General features: G+C 39.1%; 2 protein-coding genes across 7 annotated transcripts in view; one reads left to right on the top strand and one right to left on the bottom strand.

The window, feature by feature from the left end:
- Nucleotides 1-11,616, top strand: part of LOC141495888 (tubulin delta chain-like) — an 87,829-nt gene extending 76,213 nt beyond the window's left edge. For all 4 annotated transcript variants that reach the window (XM_074197742.1, XM_074197743.1, XM_074197741.1 and 1 more), the window contains one exon: nucleotides 5,688-11,616. In XM_074197742.1, the coding sequence (XP_074053843.1) occupies nucleotides 5,688-5,920 (233 nt within the window). In that variant the 3' untranslated portion in view covers nucleotides 5,921-11,616. The remainder of the gene's footprint in view (nucleotides 1-5,687) is intronic.
- The window catches only part of KIF9 (kinesin family member 9), an 87,881-nt gene continuing 76,518 nt past the window's right edge, over nucleotides 6,779-18,141 (bottom strand). For all 3 annotated transcript variants that reach the window (XM_074197735.1, XM_074197738.1, XM_074197736.1), the window contains 8 exons: nucleotides 16,463-16,553; nucleotides 16,015-16,148; nucleotides 14,311-14,505; nucleotides 12,042-12,256; nucleotides 10,658-10,834; nucleotides 9,398-9,513; nucleotides 8,076-8,180; nucleotides 6,779-7,057 (listed from right to left, as the gene is read on the bottom strand). In XM_074197735.1, the coding sequence (XP_074053836.1) occupies nucleotides 6,956-7,057; nucleotides 8,076-8,180; nucleotides 9,398-9,513; nucleotides 10,658-10,834; nucleotides 12,042-12,256; nucleotides 14,311-14,505; nucleotides 16,015-16,148; nucleotides 16,463-16,553 (1,135 nt within the window). In that variant the 3' untranslated portion in view covers nucleotides 6,779-6,955. The remainder of the gene's footprint in view (nucleotides 7,058-8,075; nucleotides 8,181-9,397; nucleotides 9,514-10,657; nucleotides 10,835-12,041; nucleotides 12,257-14,310; nucleotides 14,506-16,014; nucleotides 16,149-16,462; nucleotides 16,554-18,141) is intronic.

Raw genomic sequence — 18,141 nt, 5'->3', positions numbered from 1 at the left:
AGCTAAACCTTCACCAAAAACTCTTTCCTTTATTCAGTAGTCATTTCATATTATGTGAAAGACCTCTAGGAAAATATAAAGTATGGTCTTTACCTTCAAAAATATTTTGAGGTTGATTTTTCCAAGTATTGGGTGCTAATTGCTATCAGTGCTTAGGAAAAAAAGGTGTGGAGTTAATGAGAAGGGAAAATTTTTACACTTGTTGTCCAAAACATAGTGTGGATAAGATCCCAGGGCCCCAGAGGGAAGGGTTCAGAGTCAATGAAGCTACTTAGTCAAATACCTTATACACCAGGGTCCATGGCACCTCATTTAGGGTCCTAATTGCAAGTGAATAACCTCTATTAGATAATGGTAATTACCTAGTAATATATAATGAAAATTATTTCTTACCTTGAAGGAATTGTGATTTCATCACTGTATAAGGAAGGCTCAGTTACTCATGCAACTGGTCACTTGCTCTGTACCAACTTTTCTTAGAGAGTTACCAGAGTCAATGAGATTCTTAGGTAACTTTTCCAGGATCCTATAGTCAGTGTATATTAGAGGAAGAACTTGAACCCAGGTCTCCAAGACTTTTGAGGTTAATCTTAATCTAATCTTTTTTTTAAGTTTTTTTTGCAAGGCAAACGGGGTTAAGTGGCTTGCCCAAGGCCACACGGCTAGGTAATTATTAAGTGTCTGAGATCGGATTTGAACCCAGGTCCTCCTGACTCCAGGGCCGGTGCTTTATCCACTGCACCACCTAGCTGTCCCAATCTTGATCTACTATACCAGGTTGCCCAGCCAAACCAATACCAAGTCAAGTTCATGGCTCCCTTTTCTCCTTAGTTTTCAATTCAATACAATTAGGTTTTTATGAAGTGCTTTAAAGTTGATAAAATACTTTGCTCACAATTCTATAAGGTAAGTAACAAGAATAACAACAAGCAACAACAAAGCATATAATACAATTACTTAACATTGTAAAGGTTAAGGTAACTTTGAAATTGTAAAGTGTGTGGATAATCTAAAGGTCATTAATAAGAGGATTAGTATTCACAAACTACTTTTCCTCTCTGAGAAATAGTTTGAGGATCTATGGTTTCCTCAGTGGGATTATTCTATTCAGTCTCACAGATTGGAACCTCTCCATAATGTAGATGATTTTTTTGAGTTTCTCTGGCTAAAAAAAAAAAATCACCACTTGTTGGCCAGCCCTTTGATGATGAGCTTTCCTCCACAGCAATTCTATTCAATTCAATCCAATCCAATTTAGCAAATATGTGCAAATCTCTGTTAGGTTTTGAGGACACACAAAAAAATAAGAGTCACAGGATTATAGATTAAACTCAAGAGGAGTTCATTTTACAGATGTAGGAACTGAGAGAGAGGTTAAGTAATTTACCTAAGGTTAAATAACTACCAGGGTTTGACTCAGAATTCAACCCCAAGTCCTATCCTCTGAACCATTCTCTGTCCTCAAAGAGGTTACTGTAGCAAGGAGGGGAGGCAATAAATAAAACATGTAGCCAAGTAAGTATAGGGTTAGGAAAAGTAAAGAGGTTCAGGTCTTTTTGCAACAAAATCCTGAAAGTCTGGCAATTCATTTAATGTTCATTTTTTTTTAAAATTCAAGATTATACTTAACTTTTCTGGGTGCAACCACAGTTGTTCTTTGATATGTTGTTCCAAGACTGCTAGGTCTTAGGCAATTCTAACTGTGATTCTGCCATATTTAAATTGCTTTTTTTTCTGTTGCTCTTAATGTTTTCTCCTTACCCTGGGGTTTTTGGAATTTAGTTATGATTTTCTTGTCCATTTTCCTCCTAGGATACCTTTCAGGTGATAATAGTGACTTTTTTTCTATTTCCGCTTTCTCTTCTTCTAACTCTTTAGGACAATCTACTTTAATTATTTCTTGTATTATTGTATCAAAATTCTTTTTTTTATTGTAGTTTTCAGGTATTCTTATGTTTTCTCTTCTTGGTCCATTCTCCAAATCTAATCTTTTTCTTGCTGTGTTATTTATTCATTCTTTATATTTTGTTTTATCATTTTTCCCTTGCACAATTCTAATTTTCAGAGTCATTTTCTTCCTTAACATTCTGCATCTAATTTTCCAGTTGGTTTACTTTTCATAATTTTCTTGTTTTCATTGAATTTTCTTTTTTAGTTTTTCCTCAACATATCTTATTTGACTTTTAAAGTCTTTTTTTGAGTTCCTTTATGAATTCTTTTTGAATAGGTAGCCATTTAACATTATTCTTTGGACTAAGAGAGGTGTTTTTTGCTACTTCATCTTTCTCCGAAGATGAATCATGATCTTCTCTATTCCCATAGTAACTTTCTATATTTGGGTTTTTCTCCTTTGCCTGTTCATTTAAAAAAAATAGCAACTTTTTCTTATATTCACTTCTTGTCCTGCAGTATGGGGGAATGGTGTCTCTGACCTCAGGAGCTTTGCCTTCAGTTTAACCTCTGGAGTCCTCTTCCCTTCCAAGCCACAGCTGGGACCCCTCCAAACACTGTGCTGGAAATGATCTTACTTCTGAGAACGTTACAGGTGGCTACAACCTGTAGCGAACAGGTTCTACAGTTCTCCCCTCTGGCATGGAATCAAATTAATTCTTTTGTGAGTGTCCACAACCATCTCTGTCCCCATGCCACTGTCTCTACACTGGTTCCTTCTTACTCAGAACTGCCTATCGCCTGCACAGCTGGGACTGGTGTCCCTTATCAGCCGAAGTTCCCTCTCTTCCCTTGCTCAAACTCCAGACTTCCACACTGACCCAAAGGTGAAAATCCCTGGCTGAGGTGAGGCTACCTCTCAAGCTCCTAGAGCTTGCCTTAATCCTGAGATCTTCTTTGGATCTTCTCCGGTTGTCCTGGAAGAAAGACTGTTCTGCCACAACTGGTTTTTTTTTTTTTTGCTCTTCTTTACCCTGAGGTGTTTTTTTGACTTGTTAGTGGAGTAAATCAGGAGAGTTCAGGATTTTCTGACCTACTCCGCCACTTTCCCAGAATTCCCAAGAGGTGAGGAGAGGAGAGGAGAGCAGCACTAGCTTTTGCACAAGTCCTAGAAGATCTGATGAAGTCCTGAAAGAAGACAATTCTGAGGGATGAAGGGAGAGAAGGCAAGAGTGAATTCCAGGTATAAAGGATAGTTTCTAAATGCATGGATGCAGAAGATGAAAGGGACAGTTTGGCTGGTATGTAGTGTTTGTGAAGGAGCTTGGTTTGTAAGACTCCCAGGCTCTTGCTGGCCTTGGAGAACCTAAGGATACTTCCATTTGACAGTGAAGCAACTGAAGAGGACAAATGCTATGACAACAAACCCCATTAAAGCAAAATATCTCCATGTTGCAGAAAACTTGCAAAGTCCTTGAGTGCTAAATCCATGATCTCTTTTGGTCTTTGCAGCAATTCCACCAGGTAGAACAAAAACTATTCTTTTCCATTAGAACAAATGAGAACAAGATTGAGAGGTTAGATGATTTGCCTAAGACCATATCCCTTATAAGTGGCAGAGCAGACACTAGAACTGAAATTACCTGATTCTGATAGCACCTCTTAAGAGACAGGATTAACCTTAAGGTTCTATTTGAATGTGAACCCTTCTAAAACAAATATTCAAAGTATGAATTATGTATGCCACCTACTATTCTGTCACAACTTTTGTTGTTCCCTCCACCCCAGGTGCTTTTTTTTCCTTAACTTGTTAGTGGAGGAAATCTAGAGAGTTCAGGATTTTCTGATCTACTCCACCACCTTCCCAGAATTCCCAAGAGGTGAGGAGAGAACAGAAGTAAAGAGTAGTAAAGGAGACCAGAAAAACATAATCCAAAAGACAAGTTAGTTCTATGGTGAGAATGAGATATGACCAACAGATGGCTCATATGCAGTAATTCTTTAGAGATGTGAAGAGAAAGTGAGAAAGGTTCCTGGTATGTTGATTGAATCCTCTGAGGAAAACCTTTGGGAAATATGAACAAAATATGCAAAAGATAGGCAGGCAGGGATGGGTTCTTCATCACCAGAATAATGGCACTGATAACATTACAGATCCAATCTAGATTATATGAGTTATCTCCCTCCCCCATCCTGCCAAAGCACTGCCTATCCCCTTTACCTCCTCCCATCTCAACATTTTCCCCAGATGTGAAGTATTATTGCCATTTTGTTGTGCTGATGTTTCTCTTTCTGCTACCTTACAGCAGCATATTACAAAAGGAGATTTGAATGGTCCACAATGGATTTAATCTTTGTTTTACTTTATTGGTGCTTGTGCAGTGTCAAACTAGATAACTTCATACTTGGCAGTTTTTTTAATAAGGTTTTTTGTGGGATTCAATAAGTCCAAGTCGGGTGTGGATAGTTATTTCTATACTTATTCCATTTGCTTACTTTAGTGGAAGTACAATGACTTGCTTGCTGTTGTTTTGAAATGTTTTGTCTTAGTTTTTGGTAAACTAGAGTAAGAGCACTTCCTGGAGTGTCCCAGAGAGCAGGTGCTTTTCAATATTTTAACAACTTGAATGAAAGTTATAGATTGATGTGCTTAATAAAATTCTAAATGACATGTTTGTGAGGAACAGAATCATTTTGAAAGTCAGTTCATCTTGGCTTGTTATAAGAGTGGCAAGAATCTAATGAGTTGAAATGTAATGGGGACAACAGTAAAGTCTCATACTTTGGTTAAGATGATTCAACCAAAGGAGTGCAAGATGTGTGTTTTTGACTAGATGAGAATTCTTGTGAAAGGGAGAGTTTTATGACTGAATATGTATAACCTTTATCAATCAGATTACTTACTGTAACAGGGAGGGAGTAGAAAAAAGAAAGATTAATGTTGAAAACTATCTTTGAACATTTGGAAAAATATTATAACAATGAAAAAAAGAGAAAGGTAGAATTTTAATGCCCTACAAGGTCAATATGAGGGACAGCTGTTTGGTGTCATGGACACGGTCAGTCTGGTGAAGCTTAAGAACCATTTGGAAGTGAATTATTTTGAAATGGTTACCAAAATATTAAAAATTTATGTTTTACTAGAAACCATGCATGATAGTAGTAGGAGGAGGTAAAATCATATAGAGGGTCCAGTTTCCAACTTCTTCCAATTTCTACATCTCTGATAGCCTACTTGAAAATTTCCATTGTTTTTTTTTTTTGCCTCCCTAATCAAACTGTCCATTTTTAGGGCAGTTCTAATATTAGAAATAGGGTGTCTCAATTGCTTTCTGTGGGGGTGGGGTGGGGGGAGAGAAGTAAGATTAGGGGAAAAATTGTAAAACTCAAAATAAATAAAATCTTTAATAAAAAAAAGGAAATAGGGTGTCTCATTCCTATTTTTTTTGTCCAGACTCCAACTTCAGGTTGAGTCAAAATCTGTCCCATTGGTCCTAGCTCTTCCTGGAGCTATGTGGCATAATTTTGTTCCATTTCCCTTTCCAACTCTGAAGACATCCATGGTGTTTGCCCTTAATTTTGTCTTCTCATCACCCTGATTCCCTTCCTCTGGATAGGTTAAACTTTATTACCATGCACTTTTAATGGTAGGACCCAGAACTGAATGCAGTACTCTAGATGTGAGTTGCTCTAGACAAAGTAAAATGGGACAAATATTTCCTATGCTCTAGACAATTTGTGTCAGTGAATACAGCCTAACCTGTATTACTCTAAAACTTATTTTTTTTATCTTACAGCTTCCTATGACATGAGGGACTCAACTGGTCAGAGGCACTCACTCACTGTCTGTGCCAACCATAGCAGCATCATAGACCTGCTGAAACACACAGTGGAGAAAGCACAAAAAATGTACTCAGCCAAGGCATACATCCACTGGTATAGACAATATGGCTGTGAAGGGAAAGATTTTGAGCAGGCTTTTGATACCCTCTCCTCAGTGGAGACTGAATATTACAGTGCAAGAGAATGAGTGAAAGTTCTCATGCAGCTGTCCTCCTGACATTCCATTGAATGGATGGAACTAAAGCAAGAAGGCCTTGACACAGATTAAATGATTCCCCAGATCTCAAAAAAAGCTTCTAATTCCCATCCATCTTGGAAGAAAAACCCAACTACTCTTCTTGAGCTTTTTAATAGCTCAGAAAGGAAAGTGCTAAAAAGACATACCTACATTCAGCAGCATGAGTCTGGAAAGCAATATCTTGCCAAATCAATGATGATCTTTTTACGGAAGCTTAGCCTGTTGGGTGTACTCTAAAAGTATCGTCAGATCAGCAATTCCACCAGAAAATTAAAATTGCAACTGGAAATAAGTAACCAGTCCAGCTGAAAAATCAAACAGCAGGGAGATGCTTAAAGTGGAAAACTGATGGGAAAAAAACTGTAATCTACTGGCCAAGAGAAGGCCACACTGTGTTCCTGGGTCTGTCACTAGCATAGTTTCTCTTGTGCCAGATAGTAACATATTTTCTAGTTGTCACTAAATAAAGGTAGCTGAAACCAATTCTAAGGGGGTGGTATGAGGTGGGAGGTGGGTGGAATTTGTCAAGGTCAACACACATTGACCTCCCATTGTTACTTGGTTAATAAAGTCAGATTATCTCCAAAATCTGACAGTAGAGCAGAGAGGTCAAAGTTCTCAAAGAAATGCAAGATAAAGGAGGCAAAGGATAAAGGGTCAAGTGTACATATCTCAGCTGTAAAGAGATTGGCATGAAGGCTTTAGCACCAAGGATGAGATTGACTTTTAGGTGGCTTAACCACTTTTATTCTACTCACTCCAAACTCAGTGCTTGCTTGATAGATAATATGAAAAAACAAAAGTGTATTGAAAATGACTAACACCCTAAACATATTTTATTCTTGTCCTGCATAGAAAATAGAAAAAGTACTAAAGCAAAAAAAAAAAAAAAAGGCTTGACCTAACAGTACAAACATTGTCCTTGGTGTGGGGTAGGCTGGGCAGGGTAACAGTTCATCTGCTGCCACCCTGAGACCCTTTCAGCTATGGCAGATTGTATTCGCTGGGAGACTTCTCCTTCAGGACAGGGGGGACAAGGCTAGGCTTCTTGTTCTGGAAGTTGGCCATAGTTTTGTTATAGTTTTGCTGGAAAAAGAAAAAATAGGGGCTGGTCAGTTGGCAAATTTTACACTTGTCTAAAGATTTAAATGAGCCCAATTTTATTTTAAAAACATTGTATTTGTCTTTTTCATAACACCCAGAAAACTACTTATTATTTTTTCAAAATCTTTTTTGAATATTCAGAAGGCATAGCCCCTTTTAGAAAAGTCTTATAAGGAAAAGAAAAAAACCCTTGTGGGAAGAAAGAAGGTAAGAATGAAAGGCTAGTGTTAAGTTGAATGGAGTACAGGCCCTGGAGTCAAGACTAATCTCAAATGCTGCCTCTAATGGACTTTTCTGAGTCTCTATTTCCTCCTCTATAAAATGGGGGATAGTACAGTCATGAGAGCAACTTATATTCCTCCCTTCAAATATGCAAAGTCTTGTATATGATTTTATCCTGGTAATCCTAGGAGACAGATGCTATTATGACTCCTGAGAGTAGCTCAGTAGTTGAGGCAGGATTTGACCTTGTGTCTTCTGGGCTCAAGGTGCAGCTTTCATCCATTGGCTCTATCATCCCAGGAGAGGAGAGGATCTATTTCAAGATTCAGCTATGGCTGACATGTCCCACCTTGGCTTTCTGCATTTTGAACCTAGAACTATCCATAGGAAAAGAGCATCTAGTGTGTGGTGATCCCCAAATGGGAATGTTTTCTTAGGTTCTAAGTACTCCTCCCATGACTTGTGTGAAAGGCACTGCAGGTAATACAGGTAACGCTTTCTGGATTTATTAAGCTACAGAGTTCTTCTGTTGGCCTATGTCCATTGATATTGATTCATTTAATGACTTCTAGTGATTTCACCTCCATGTTCCTCAGTTTCCCCATATATGAAACAGAACAGTTCTGTTACAGTGGAATACTGTTTACCTGGGACACTCTGAAGTTTCCCTTTTATCTTAATTAAATCAAAGCAAGTATTAACTGAGAACCACAATCATTGAAATACCTTAGGCTCCTCGAAACAAAGTGGTAAGAACAATATCCTCTTCCTAATTTACCTTCTGGTCCAACTTCATTTTTGCATTATGGAAAGAGACTGAGTCGGGATATTCAGGAAGGACTTCAGTTTGAAGTTGTCCAAATTTATCTTCATCATCTTCAGCCTATAGGGAAGGCCAAGAAAACAGCCCATTAAACCCATTAAGTGGTTGGACAGCTTCCCAGAACTATAAAAGTTCTTTGACTCTTGAGGGCCATGGAAATTAATTAGTTCATTCACCTATTATTGAACATACATTGATCAGGTGTCTGCTACATATGCAAAGCACTCTGCTAGGGGATCTGACAGGGAGAGAATATAAATAGAAATTATATGATATTCCCTGCTCTCAGGGAGCTTATACTTTGGTGGAGGTAGGATAAAACATGGGACACAAATGATACAAATTTTAATTTGCATCTTGTATACTATATGCATAAAAAATTATAATGCACAATTTGATCCCATGTAGTCTGGTGGATCAGAGTTAACTTCAGGGAGAAGTTAGCATGTGAACAAGGCTTGTGCAAGTGTTCCCCTTTCCTTAGCTGGTTGCTTTGGCTCCTTGCATTTTTTACAGCTGCTCTCTTTCGAAGATTTCTTGTGTGCGTGTGACAAGAACTCAAAGTTAAAAAACAAACTCTACCAACTTGGGACAAAGGCCTCATTCCTCTGACAGCTGAAGGCAGCCTTTGATAGGAGGGAAGTGTAGGAAGGAACCAATCATCAAATGTAAAGCAGTTGCTTCTTAAAAGTGAATTAGGGAATTAAGGGGGGTCTACAAGAATATCACTGAAGTCACTGATCAGAATCTAAGCTAACTCAGGAATTATGTCATTAGAAAGGAGAAGAAAAACAAATTCCAGTGAGCTGAAGGACTGTTCCTGTGACATGGATGTATGGGAGCAGGTAAGGGGGCCTTCATCACCATACCAGAAATGAGCTATATAATCTAGCAGGAAATTCTCAGCCTTTTTGGAGTTGACCCATTCTGGGAAGGGTGGCAAAGAGGGAGAGGTGTGAACTGGCTTTTCCTCTCCTGTGGGGCAGGTAATACTACCTCTAGCAGTGAGTGATTTAGAAATACCTCATTGGAGTGGGACTACCCATCTTCTAGCTAGACCTGAAACTACTTTGGGCCAGAAGAAGGGTGAAATTTCAGCCAGATTCTTTTTTCTACAAGTCTTTCCCTCAAAAGTAGGGCACAGATATTGAAGAAAGCCATTGCCCTAAGCTCAATTTTGTCAGGAGAGACTGGGAGCTAAGGCTGGGTTCTACTCTTGAGACTGCCTGGGGTCCCATTCCATGCCAGCTTCCCAAGCTGGCCCCCATGTTTCTTACCAGTGATGTGAGTTTGCTCAGAGGAAGCAAGCCTAGTTTAATGCTATTCTTAGCCTTCAGAGATACTTGCATATCCTCGGGGATGAGAAAGGATTCATTGTACCAGATATCAAATTCTGAAAGGAGGAAGATGGCACCATGAGGAGAGTCTTGGCAGTTCACCCAGCACTGAACTTGTTTACAAGAACCACCATAACATTTATATAGGGATTTAAAATTTGTGAGGTACTTTAAATATGTTATTTCTTCAGAAACCCAGCAGTGTGTTTAAAGCACTTACAGGTTTATAGAATGTTTTTCTCACATTGACCCTTTGAGTTAGGCAGTGCAAGTAATGCTGTCCTTATTTTACAAAGAGAAAACAGTCTCAGGAATGTATGCAACACAAGCCAGGTTCAAAAGCTCTTCATTGTACCATACAGGCAATTCCTGACTGATTCTCAGGGTGACCTCAACTCCTCTCATTGACTGGTTGGCTCATGGATGGACTCTACACCATGGAGGAACCTTGCAGTATTCTAGTGGAAGTGTAAGAGCTGGAGGTCCAGGCTGATTCCTTAGTATTTTTTTAATGGTTTCATGGCTCTCTTTCCTCTAGTCAACTAAGAGTAGCTCATTATTATTCTATCAAGTTGGAATGAAGAGATTCTTCATACTTTAATATTTGGAGAATGTCTTCATGCCTCCTAAAGGAGTAATCAAGTACTAACACTCTCCTACATATTCATAGCAAATTGGGTCTGATACCTTTAGAGACAAGTCCAGAGAACTGGTATAGGAGGCTTGCCTTTCCACAAGTTTATACAACTTGGCTAGATATATCATGGGGTATAAGTATGACCTTTTGAGGATAAAAGTCACCCACAATGTGGAATTTGGGATAAATTCTAGCTCCTTCAATAGGACCTTTCTGCCAGAAAGAATTCCTAAGAGCAAGATGACTTGTCTTGATGGACTCCTGAAAAAAAGATTTGTAGGGCTTCTTACAGAGGCATGGCCTGATCCTTTTGCTCATTAATAGTTGCCCTACAGTTCTATCCAGTTGGATTGAATTTCATACTTGAAAAACTTCTTTCCCATATCCTAAAGGAATAAGAGCACTTTTGTATACTGACTTTCAAGACCTTGTCAATTGACCTTGACATGAGCTCTTCCCTCCACCCTTTCCCCATTCTAAGGACTTGGACCTTTAAGCAGGTTACATCATGTTTTCTGTCTTGGAACCCTTGAACACACCCTGCTAGGAGAGAGGCTGCTTACCTGTGAGCAATCGTTGGCGACACTGGTCCACCAAATGCTGGCAGTACTGAATTTCAGCCTTGAGGTCCCGCAGCTCTTGGTATTCCCCCCGGTATTGCTTCTTCAGTTCCTTCAGCTTTAGAATCAGTAAGAATTCCTCTTCATCAATGATCATCTGCCCTTTATTCTCATATTCCCCTGCAGATTGAAGATTGAAAGTAGAGAAACTCAAGAGAAAAATTGGGTTCATGCCTTCTAAATGGCAAAACTCTTGACCTAGGTTATTGTCCAGGAAGACTCTTCTATGATTAAGGCCAGCATAGAATCAAAGGATTTCTAACTGGAAAGGTCCATAGATATCATCTAGGGCAATTCTCTAATTTTACAAAGGGAGAAAATGGGAGCTCATGAAGATGAAAGTGACTTAACTCAGATGAAGCATTAAGTGGCAGAGCCTAGATCTGAACTCTGGACTGTGACTCCAAATCCTACATAACCTTGTGCCATGTCTGCCCCTTGGGTACTAAGGACCTAGGACAGTCCTTGTCCTCAAGTGGTGCTTCCTCACTGCTTTAGGAGCTCCTTATTTCACACCACTAGACAAATTTTCCTCTAGCCTGGAGTTCTAATTTTTTTTTCTTCTTAGAGCTAGTCCACACTAGAGCAACTGGAATGAATAGGTATCCCAGCTAAACAATTATTAAGTGGTCCCCAGCTCAGTCTTGTAAGCTAGTATTCTAAGTTGTATACTGAAAAGGCACTGAGATAGGGAAAGGTGTCTAAGAAACCTGCTGCAAAGATTTAGGTAGTCATGGGAGCAGGCCATGGACACATCCATTCAATCCTGGTCCTTCGACCATAGTTGACAGGGACCTGTCACTCATTAGAGAAGAGAGGAGGAACAATGGGGTTTGGGTGGCTCTAGGAAGAGAAAAATATGTTAAAATATGTTAAAAAATATGTTAAAATATGTTTAAAAAGCCTAGCAAATATTCACAAGAGGAGACAGGTTAGCTGTGTCAACAAGATCAAAAAGGATGAGCACAGAAAGCCCTGATCATGTGACTTCACAGGTTCTTATCAGGATCCCTGGATAAAACAGACCCAGGAGTTCACTTGTGAAATAAGCATCAGTACTGGGACTTGGCAGTGCCGTTGTGGTTATCTGTCAGTCATAAAGATCATAAGATGAGAAATACAGGGCAAGGGACTGTAGTCTACACAGCACTCAAGAACTAACCAAGAATAATGGGTAAAAATAGGAACAAGGGAAAAAATTCATTAACATGGGGCCTGACCATTTTTTCCTATGGTAAGCCTGAATTTTTCTTCTGAAAATTTTGACTTCCCTTGGCTGCCCAGGTCCTCTTCCTGAACTCTAGGGAACCCTTCTTCCATTTATTACCTTGCTCTTCCCGGAAATTTTTCTGTATATCCAATGCCTCCTTGGTAGTGTCAATTTCTTTTTTGATAGAATTGATCCGCTGGGAAGTCTCACCAGCTTTTTTCCTCCGGTCATTCAGTATGGTTTTATTCTGCTTGAAGATCCGGTTGATCTCACTGCCACGTTCATTTTTAAATTCCTCAAAAGCTGATGGTTTAGGAGGAGGAGTGCCAGGTCTGGGAAATGAAGGAGGAAAGAATATTAATTGAAGATCTTGATATAACAGACTCATTTTTCAGTTCTTGCATTATCTATGGTCATGGCCCTAACACTCCTTGCTAAGATTGGCCTTATAATGCCTAACTCTGTTCTTGGTCCTCATCCATGATCTCCACTCCCTCTACTTCTCAATTATTTTCCCCTGCCCTGATTATTTTCTCTCTTATCTTGACCCTTTGGTGGAGTAGTTGCACCCACAACCATCTTCAACACTTAAATCCCTTGTTCTTGTGTCTTATTGTCAATCCCACCTAGCCAAACCTCAGCTGTGAATTACTTCCACTAGCCTTGCTTCTATTCACATACTGCTGAATAGAGCTGTAGGAAAAAACCAAGCTGACTGGGTCTATTACAAATTTATGCTAGGTAATCTCAGGGAAGCAAGGTAATTAATTCTTTTATAACTCCCTGACCTATTAGCTTTTGTACTTATGACAATGGCTATTCCAAACTTTCTCATTCTTTATGCCTCCTACAGAAACTTTTCTCCACAATTCACTCTTGTCAAGGATGAAGAAGTGACCTTTCTTCTTACTAAAGCAACACTCCCCCCCCACCTGCAATCTTTTTTTTTTAGGTTGTTTTGCAAGGCAAATGGAGTTAAGTGGTTTGCCCAAGGCCACACTGCTAGGTTAATTATTAAGTGTCCAAGGCCGGATTTGAACTCAGGTACTCCTGACTCCCAGGGCTGGTGCTCTATCTATTGTGCCACCTAGCCACCCCTCCAGTTTTCAATCACTTGCCTTTATACTTTTGCTACAACAAATTGACCCATTTCTTATCCATTGTTAAAAAGTCCTCGTTTGCTCCAACCACCATTACCAGCATCCTATATCTCCTATCCTTGGTTAAATTCCTTGAGAAAGCCATCTATATTGTGTTATCACTATTTCTCTTCCTCTCACTTGCTTCTCTGCAATTTTGCTTTCAACTTCATCATCCTCTTAGTGATGATCAGAGTGATCAGTGATTAATTGCCAAATCTAAAAAATTCTCATCCTTTTTGATCTTGTTGACACAGCTAACCTGTCTCCTCTTGTGAATATTTGCTAGTTTTTTTTTAACATATTTTTCTCTTGGATCTTTGATGTATTTGACATTCTTTCTCAGTCTACTTTGCTGAATTTTCATCCATGTTATGCCTACTAGCCATGGGTGTCCCCTTAGCCTCTGTCCTTTGTCTCTCTACTCTGAGTTATATTACTTGGTGATCCTATGGATTCAATTGTCATCTCTATGCAATTGATCCTCTTAGCTATATTATCTCTATATCTAGTCCCAATGACTCTCCTGATCTCTAATCTTGCATTGCTAGCTGCCTCTTGAATATCTCAAACTGGATGTCTCATAGATATTTCAAATGCAACATGGACAAGTGATAATTTTTCTTTACCCTCAAACACTCCCCTTTCCCCTTCTCTTTATCCCAATGTCTATCGATCTCAAGTCTTTCCTTCACTCTACCCACTTTAACTGACAAGGTGATTTTTCTAAATTGCAGTTCTGATCATGTATCTTAACTCCAGTGTCTCCTTATTACCTGTGGGATCAAATAGAAAAATCGTGTCTGGCATTTAAAGCCCTTGCATCTAATCTCTACCTATCTTTCCAGACTGCTTCCCTATTCCTTCCTCTCTTACAACTCTATCATCCAGCTAGACTGGTTTATTTGCTGTTCCTCACACAGAAGCCCCCATGATTCTTCCCTGTATCAGGAATTTTCGACTGCTCTTGCATTGGTTCACCTCTTAGTTTCTCTGGTTCCCTTTGAGACTTAGCTCTACAACCCACATTTCTTTAGGAGGCATTTCTCAGTTCTTTTTCCCTTGCCCCTCCAAACCCCACTCTCATTGCTTGTCTACCTCCCTCCTTCTGTTTGACTGCAAGTTCTTTGAAAGGAAGGAGTATTTTTTGTCTTTTTTTTGTATCTCTGGGCTTAAAACATTATAAATGACTTAATTTTGACCCAGAGCCCTTGCCTGTAAAAGGAGATGTTTTTAAAGAAGGTCACCTAGTGGTACGGGAATCTTCCTTCGGGGAATCTGATGCAACATGCTCACTGCTAGAAGGTTCCCGATCCCGAGAGGGCGTGTCCTTGACATCTGCTTCCTTAGAGGATGATATCAGCTGAGTTCTTGATGTGGGAAGGCTTTCCATGTCCTTTGCACTCCCAGGGCTAAGAGGGGCTTCTTTCTTGGGCAAAGTTCTGAAAAAATGGATCTAGAATGAGAATCCTGGACATTTTGTCCCTAAGAGAACTATTATAAATTCTGTAGCAGGGTAGAAATTAACTTTTACCACTTCTTCCTCTAGTATAAAGATTATTTATCTGTTAATCCTGTTTATTAGCTCAAGTATTTTCAAAGGAGCTAATGATAGTACTTCTGAAGAAAATTTTAAGTTTTTAAAGCCTTATAGTTATTGAGTTGCTTTTTTTGTGGGGAAGAGAATTGTTTCCTCTCTCATGGGTGAGGGTTTGAGCCCTGCCTCTGGGTAACGAACAAGCCTCTCTACTGCTCTACTTAGGAATGAATGGCTCTGTCACATCTCTACTTTCTCTGTTTTCTCATTTTCCCTTCCATGTTTCTCTTCTATTAATATGCATTTAGAAAAAAAGTAATACAGAAATACCAATGTGTGGAATGCATTTTGTTAGATGCAAAGAAAAGTACCCATATTGATTTAAGAGTTAGATATGAAGGGATTTGGCTTGTATGATTGTGGCCTCTAGCTCAATTCATCTGGAAGTTTCCTATCCTCCAGATTTCTCCCTTGTTTTGTCCCTCAGGTGACAATTGTGACAGTGCATCAGAAGAATTAAAGACAATGAAATAAAGAATCATACTCACAAAATTCTGATCATATAATTTTCAACAGTGTTCTGTTTAAGACGAATTGGCTCTATTAGAGATCCACAAGGAATCTTAGTTAATGGAGAAAATTAGGCTAATTACAATCATCTTTCCTTATGAAAACAAGTTGATCAATAGCTTGAATAACAGTGAAAAAGTCCAAGATGGACAGGCAAGAATAAGTAATAGTCCCATGAGGCAACCCTTGTATTGGTTTGGATACTGGATTTTATTTATTGTTTATTTCCCATCTGATAAAATGCTTTCCCTACAATGGTATGTTCATGTTTCTTTTTCCATCTCTTTTGGAATGGAAGTTGACAGTCAGGATAGGGTCTTTAATCTAGCTAATGAATTACTCCCTGAATATGTGTGTGTGTGTGTGTGTGTGTGTGTGTGTGTGTGTGTGTGTGTGTGTGTGTGTGTGTATGTGTGTGTGTGTGTGTGTGTGTGTGTAGTCCCTTTAGGACCAAATGAATAGAAACCTCAGGGAGCTGGATTTTAACATTATAACGAAGAATTTCCTAACAGCAAGAGTTATACAATAATGAAATTATTGTCCCATGAAATAGTTATTTTGTTGTTAGCAATTTTTCAAGTGGAGACTGAATAACAACCTCACAGAGATAGAAAAGAGTCATCCATCACAGACAGGGGATTGACAACTAGATGGCCTCTCAGAGCATACCCTTAAGATTCTGCTGAAGGTGAAGTAGTCACAAGGAATCTTAGATAATGGGGAAAACCAGGCAAATTACAATCATCTTTCCTTATGAGAACAAGTCAATCAGTAGCTTCAATGACAGTGAAAAGGTCCAACATGAACAGGCAAGAATAAGTAGTAGCCTTGTGAGGCAGCTCACCCAGGTATTTCTTTGATTGACTTCCTGACTTTGCCTTTCTTCCCAGGCTTAGCAGAGAAAGGTGCAAGACCAAGCCCAAACCCATGTCCATCTACTTCTCCTACGGTGTTGCCTTCCACATCAACCAGTCCAGCCTGAATAAAGGCAATCCCAAAGGCAAAGATTAGAATTCTGTCCCAAGATTGATCTGATTCTCCTCATCTCAAAGATTAGGCCTAATGTTCAAATGAATTCATGGTCACAATCCCTTCAATTCTTAGCCCCTGAATAGGCTTGCAGGAGAAGTTAATCACTGCTGCCTGTTTTCAGATGAATTCTTAATAGTGTAGGGCTCCTGTTAGGAGTCCACAGTGGATCTTACTCTTACCTATTTTATCCCTAGTTCTGCCCCAATGTCTGATGATGGAGAATCCCAAGCAGGAGTTCCAGTCTAGAAGCAACCCCCTACCTTCTGGACTGCATTAATGGCCTCAAAGTCATTCTTGTTTATCAGGGTATACTTTCTACGTAAGTTGGCCTCCACTTCTTGTTCTTGTTGGCTTAGGAGAGACAATAACATTAGTTACTGAGAGAAAGAGCAACTCTTCTCAAATTGAAAATATTGAATATCTAAGCAAGAAAGAAATTTGAAGTTAAAAAATTCATAAGAGTAAACTCTTTGCTGTCATTTAACATTAGATACTATGTAATAGTGATGCTATATTTTCATTATGTAACCCAATGGTACAGCATTCAATTCAAAACCAGGTAAGCTTATTATGTGTCAGGCATTATTATAAGCCCTAATGACAAACACAAAACTGTCCCTGTCCTCAAGAAGATTATGTTGTTCTGGGTGTGAAATAGAGGAATGATAGGATGGTCACCAAAAAACTCTGGTATAAGAAGAATAGAAGGGATCACCAACCAATCCTGAGGGATGCAGGGAGGCATGACAAATGAAGTTTCCTATATTTGAATCTTCAAGGAATACAAGGAATTATAAGAAGCAGAGAAAGATGGTTGTGTGAATGATTGGCTGTAGCATGGAAGAACCCATTGAAGGTTTTTGAGTGGTAAAGTCATATGCTGAGACTCATATCAAAATTCAGTGAGACCTTTGAAAACTCAAGAAAATCAGTTGACCAGAGAGCAAGTGGAAAACTTAAAAGGCTAGCTGAAATGTGCCATTTCTAAACTCATCATTATGTAGCCTCATGGCTTGGATCAGAGCAAAAATGTAGTATTCAAGATTTAAAGACAATTGATACTGGGAAAGCTAGTGCAAGCATGAATGTTATTATAACATGCAACAAGCAACCAAAAATGAAAAAAAAACATACACACATCCATGCTCAGAATGAGGTCTGAACAAGAAGTCTCATACCTTAAAGGTGGGCTTAGTCGGGGCAGACAATCAGCATCAGATGTGGGAGGGGGCATTCTTTATCAGACCCAGATGAGCTGGGGAAATTCCCCAGAGTTGCTTATTGGTGTCAGGCCCAGGTGGAGTAGTTTGAATTCTGGCTCCAGAAACTGGGTGAAGAGGGTGGCAGTGAGGGTGAGGGTGAGGAAGTTATCCAATACATAGCCACTGTAGTCACCAGGAGCCTATTCCCATATGGGGTCAAGGTTATTCACAGGCTCATATTCATAGTGGAAAAAGTACAAGCTGTCTGTTATTGCTGAATGTAGTATTCTTATTCTATTGCTTATTATAATCATTAGAACCACTTAGCCTAAAGTGATACTATATTGGAATCCTATCATTTATAGCTACAATTTGATGGTATATTTTTAAAAATCATAGTGATCATACATAGCACATTTATTAAATATTTTCTTGTTCAGGTCACAGAAGATATAGGTTACATGCTCAATTATCAAAAAGAGCGTAAGGGGCGGCTAGGTGGCATAGTGGATAAAACACCGGCCTTGGAGTCAGGAGTACCTGGGTTCAAATCTGGTCTCAGACACTTAATAATTACCTAGCTGTGTGGCCTTGGGCAAGCCACTTAACCCCATTTGCCTTGCAAAAACCTAAAAACAAAAAAAAAAGAGTGTGGAAATGAAATTTTAAAATATTAAAGTGAAAATATATTACAATAGGAGACAATCTTTAGATTGTAATTTGTAATTGTAAATTAT

The sequence above is a fragment of the Macrotis lagotis genome, chromosome 8 (assembly GCF_037893015.1).
Source record: "Macrotis lagotis isolate mMagLag1 chromosome 8, bilby.v1.9.chrom.fasta, whole genome shotgun sequence".
Lineage (NCBI taxonomy): Eukaryota > Metazoa > Chordata > Mammalia > Peramelemorphia > Peramelidae > Macrotis > Macrotis lagotis.
Note: the sequence above shows the minus strand (reverse complement) of the source record. Positions and strands in the feature narration are given on the sequence as shown.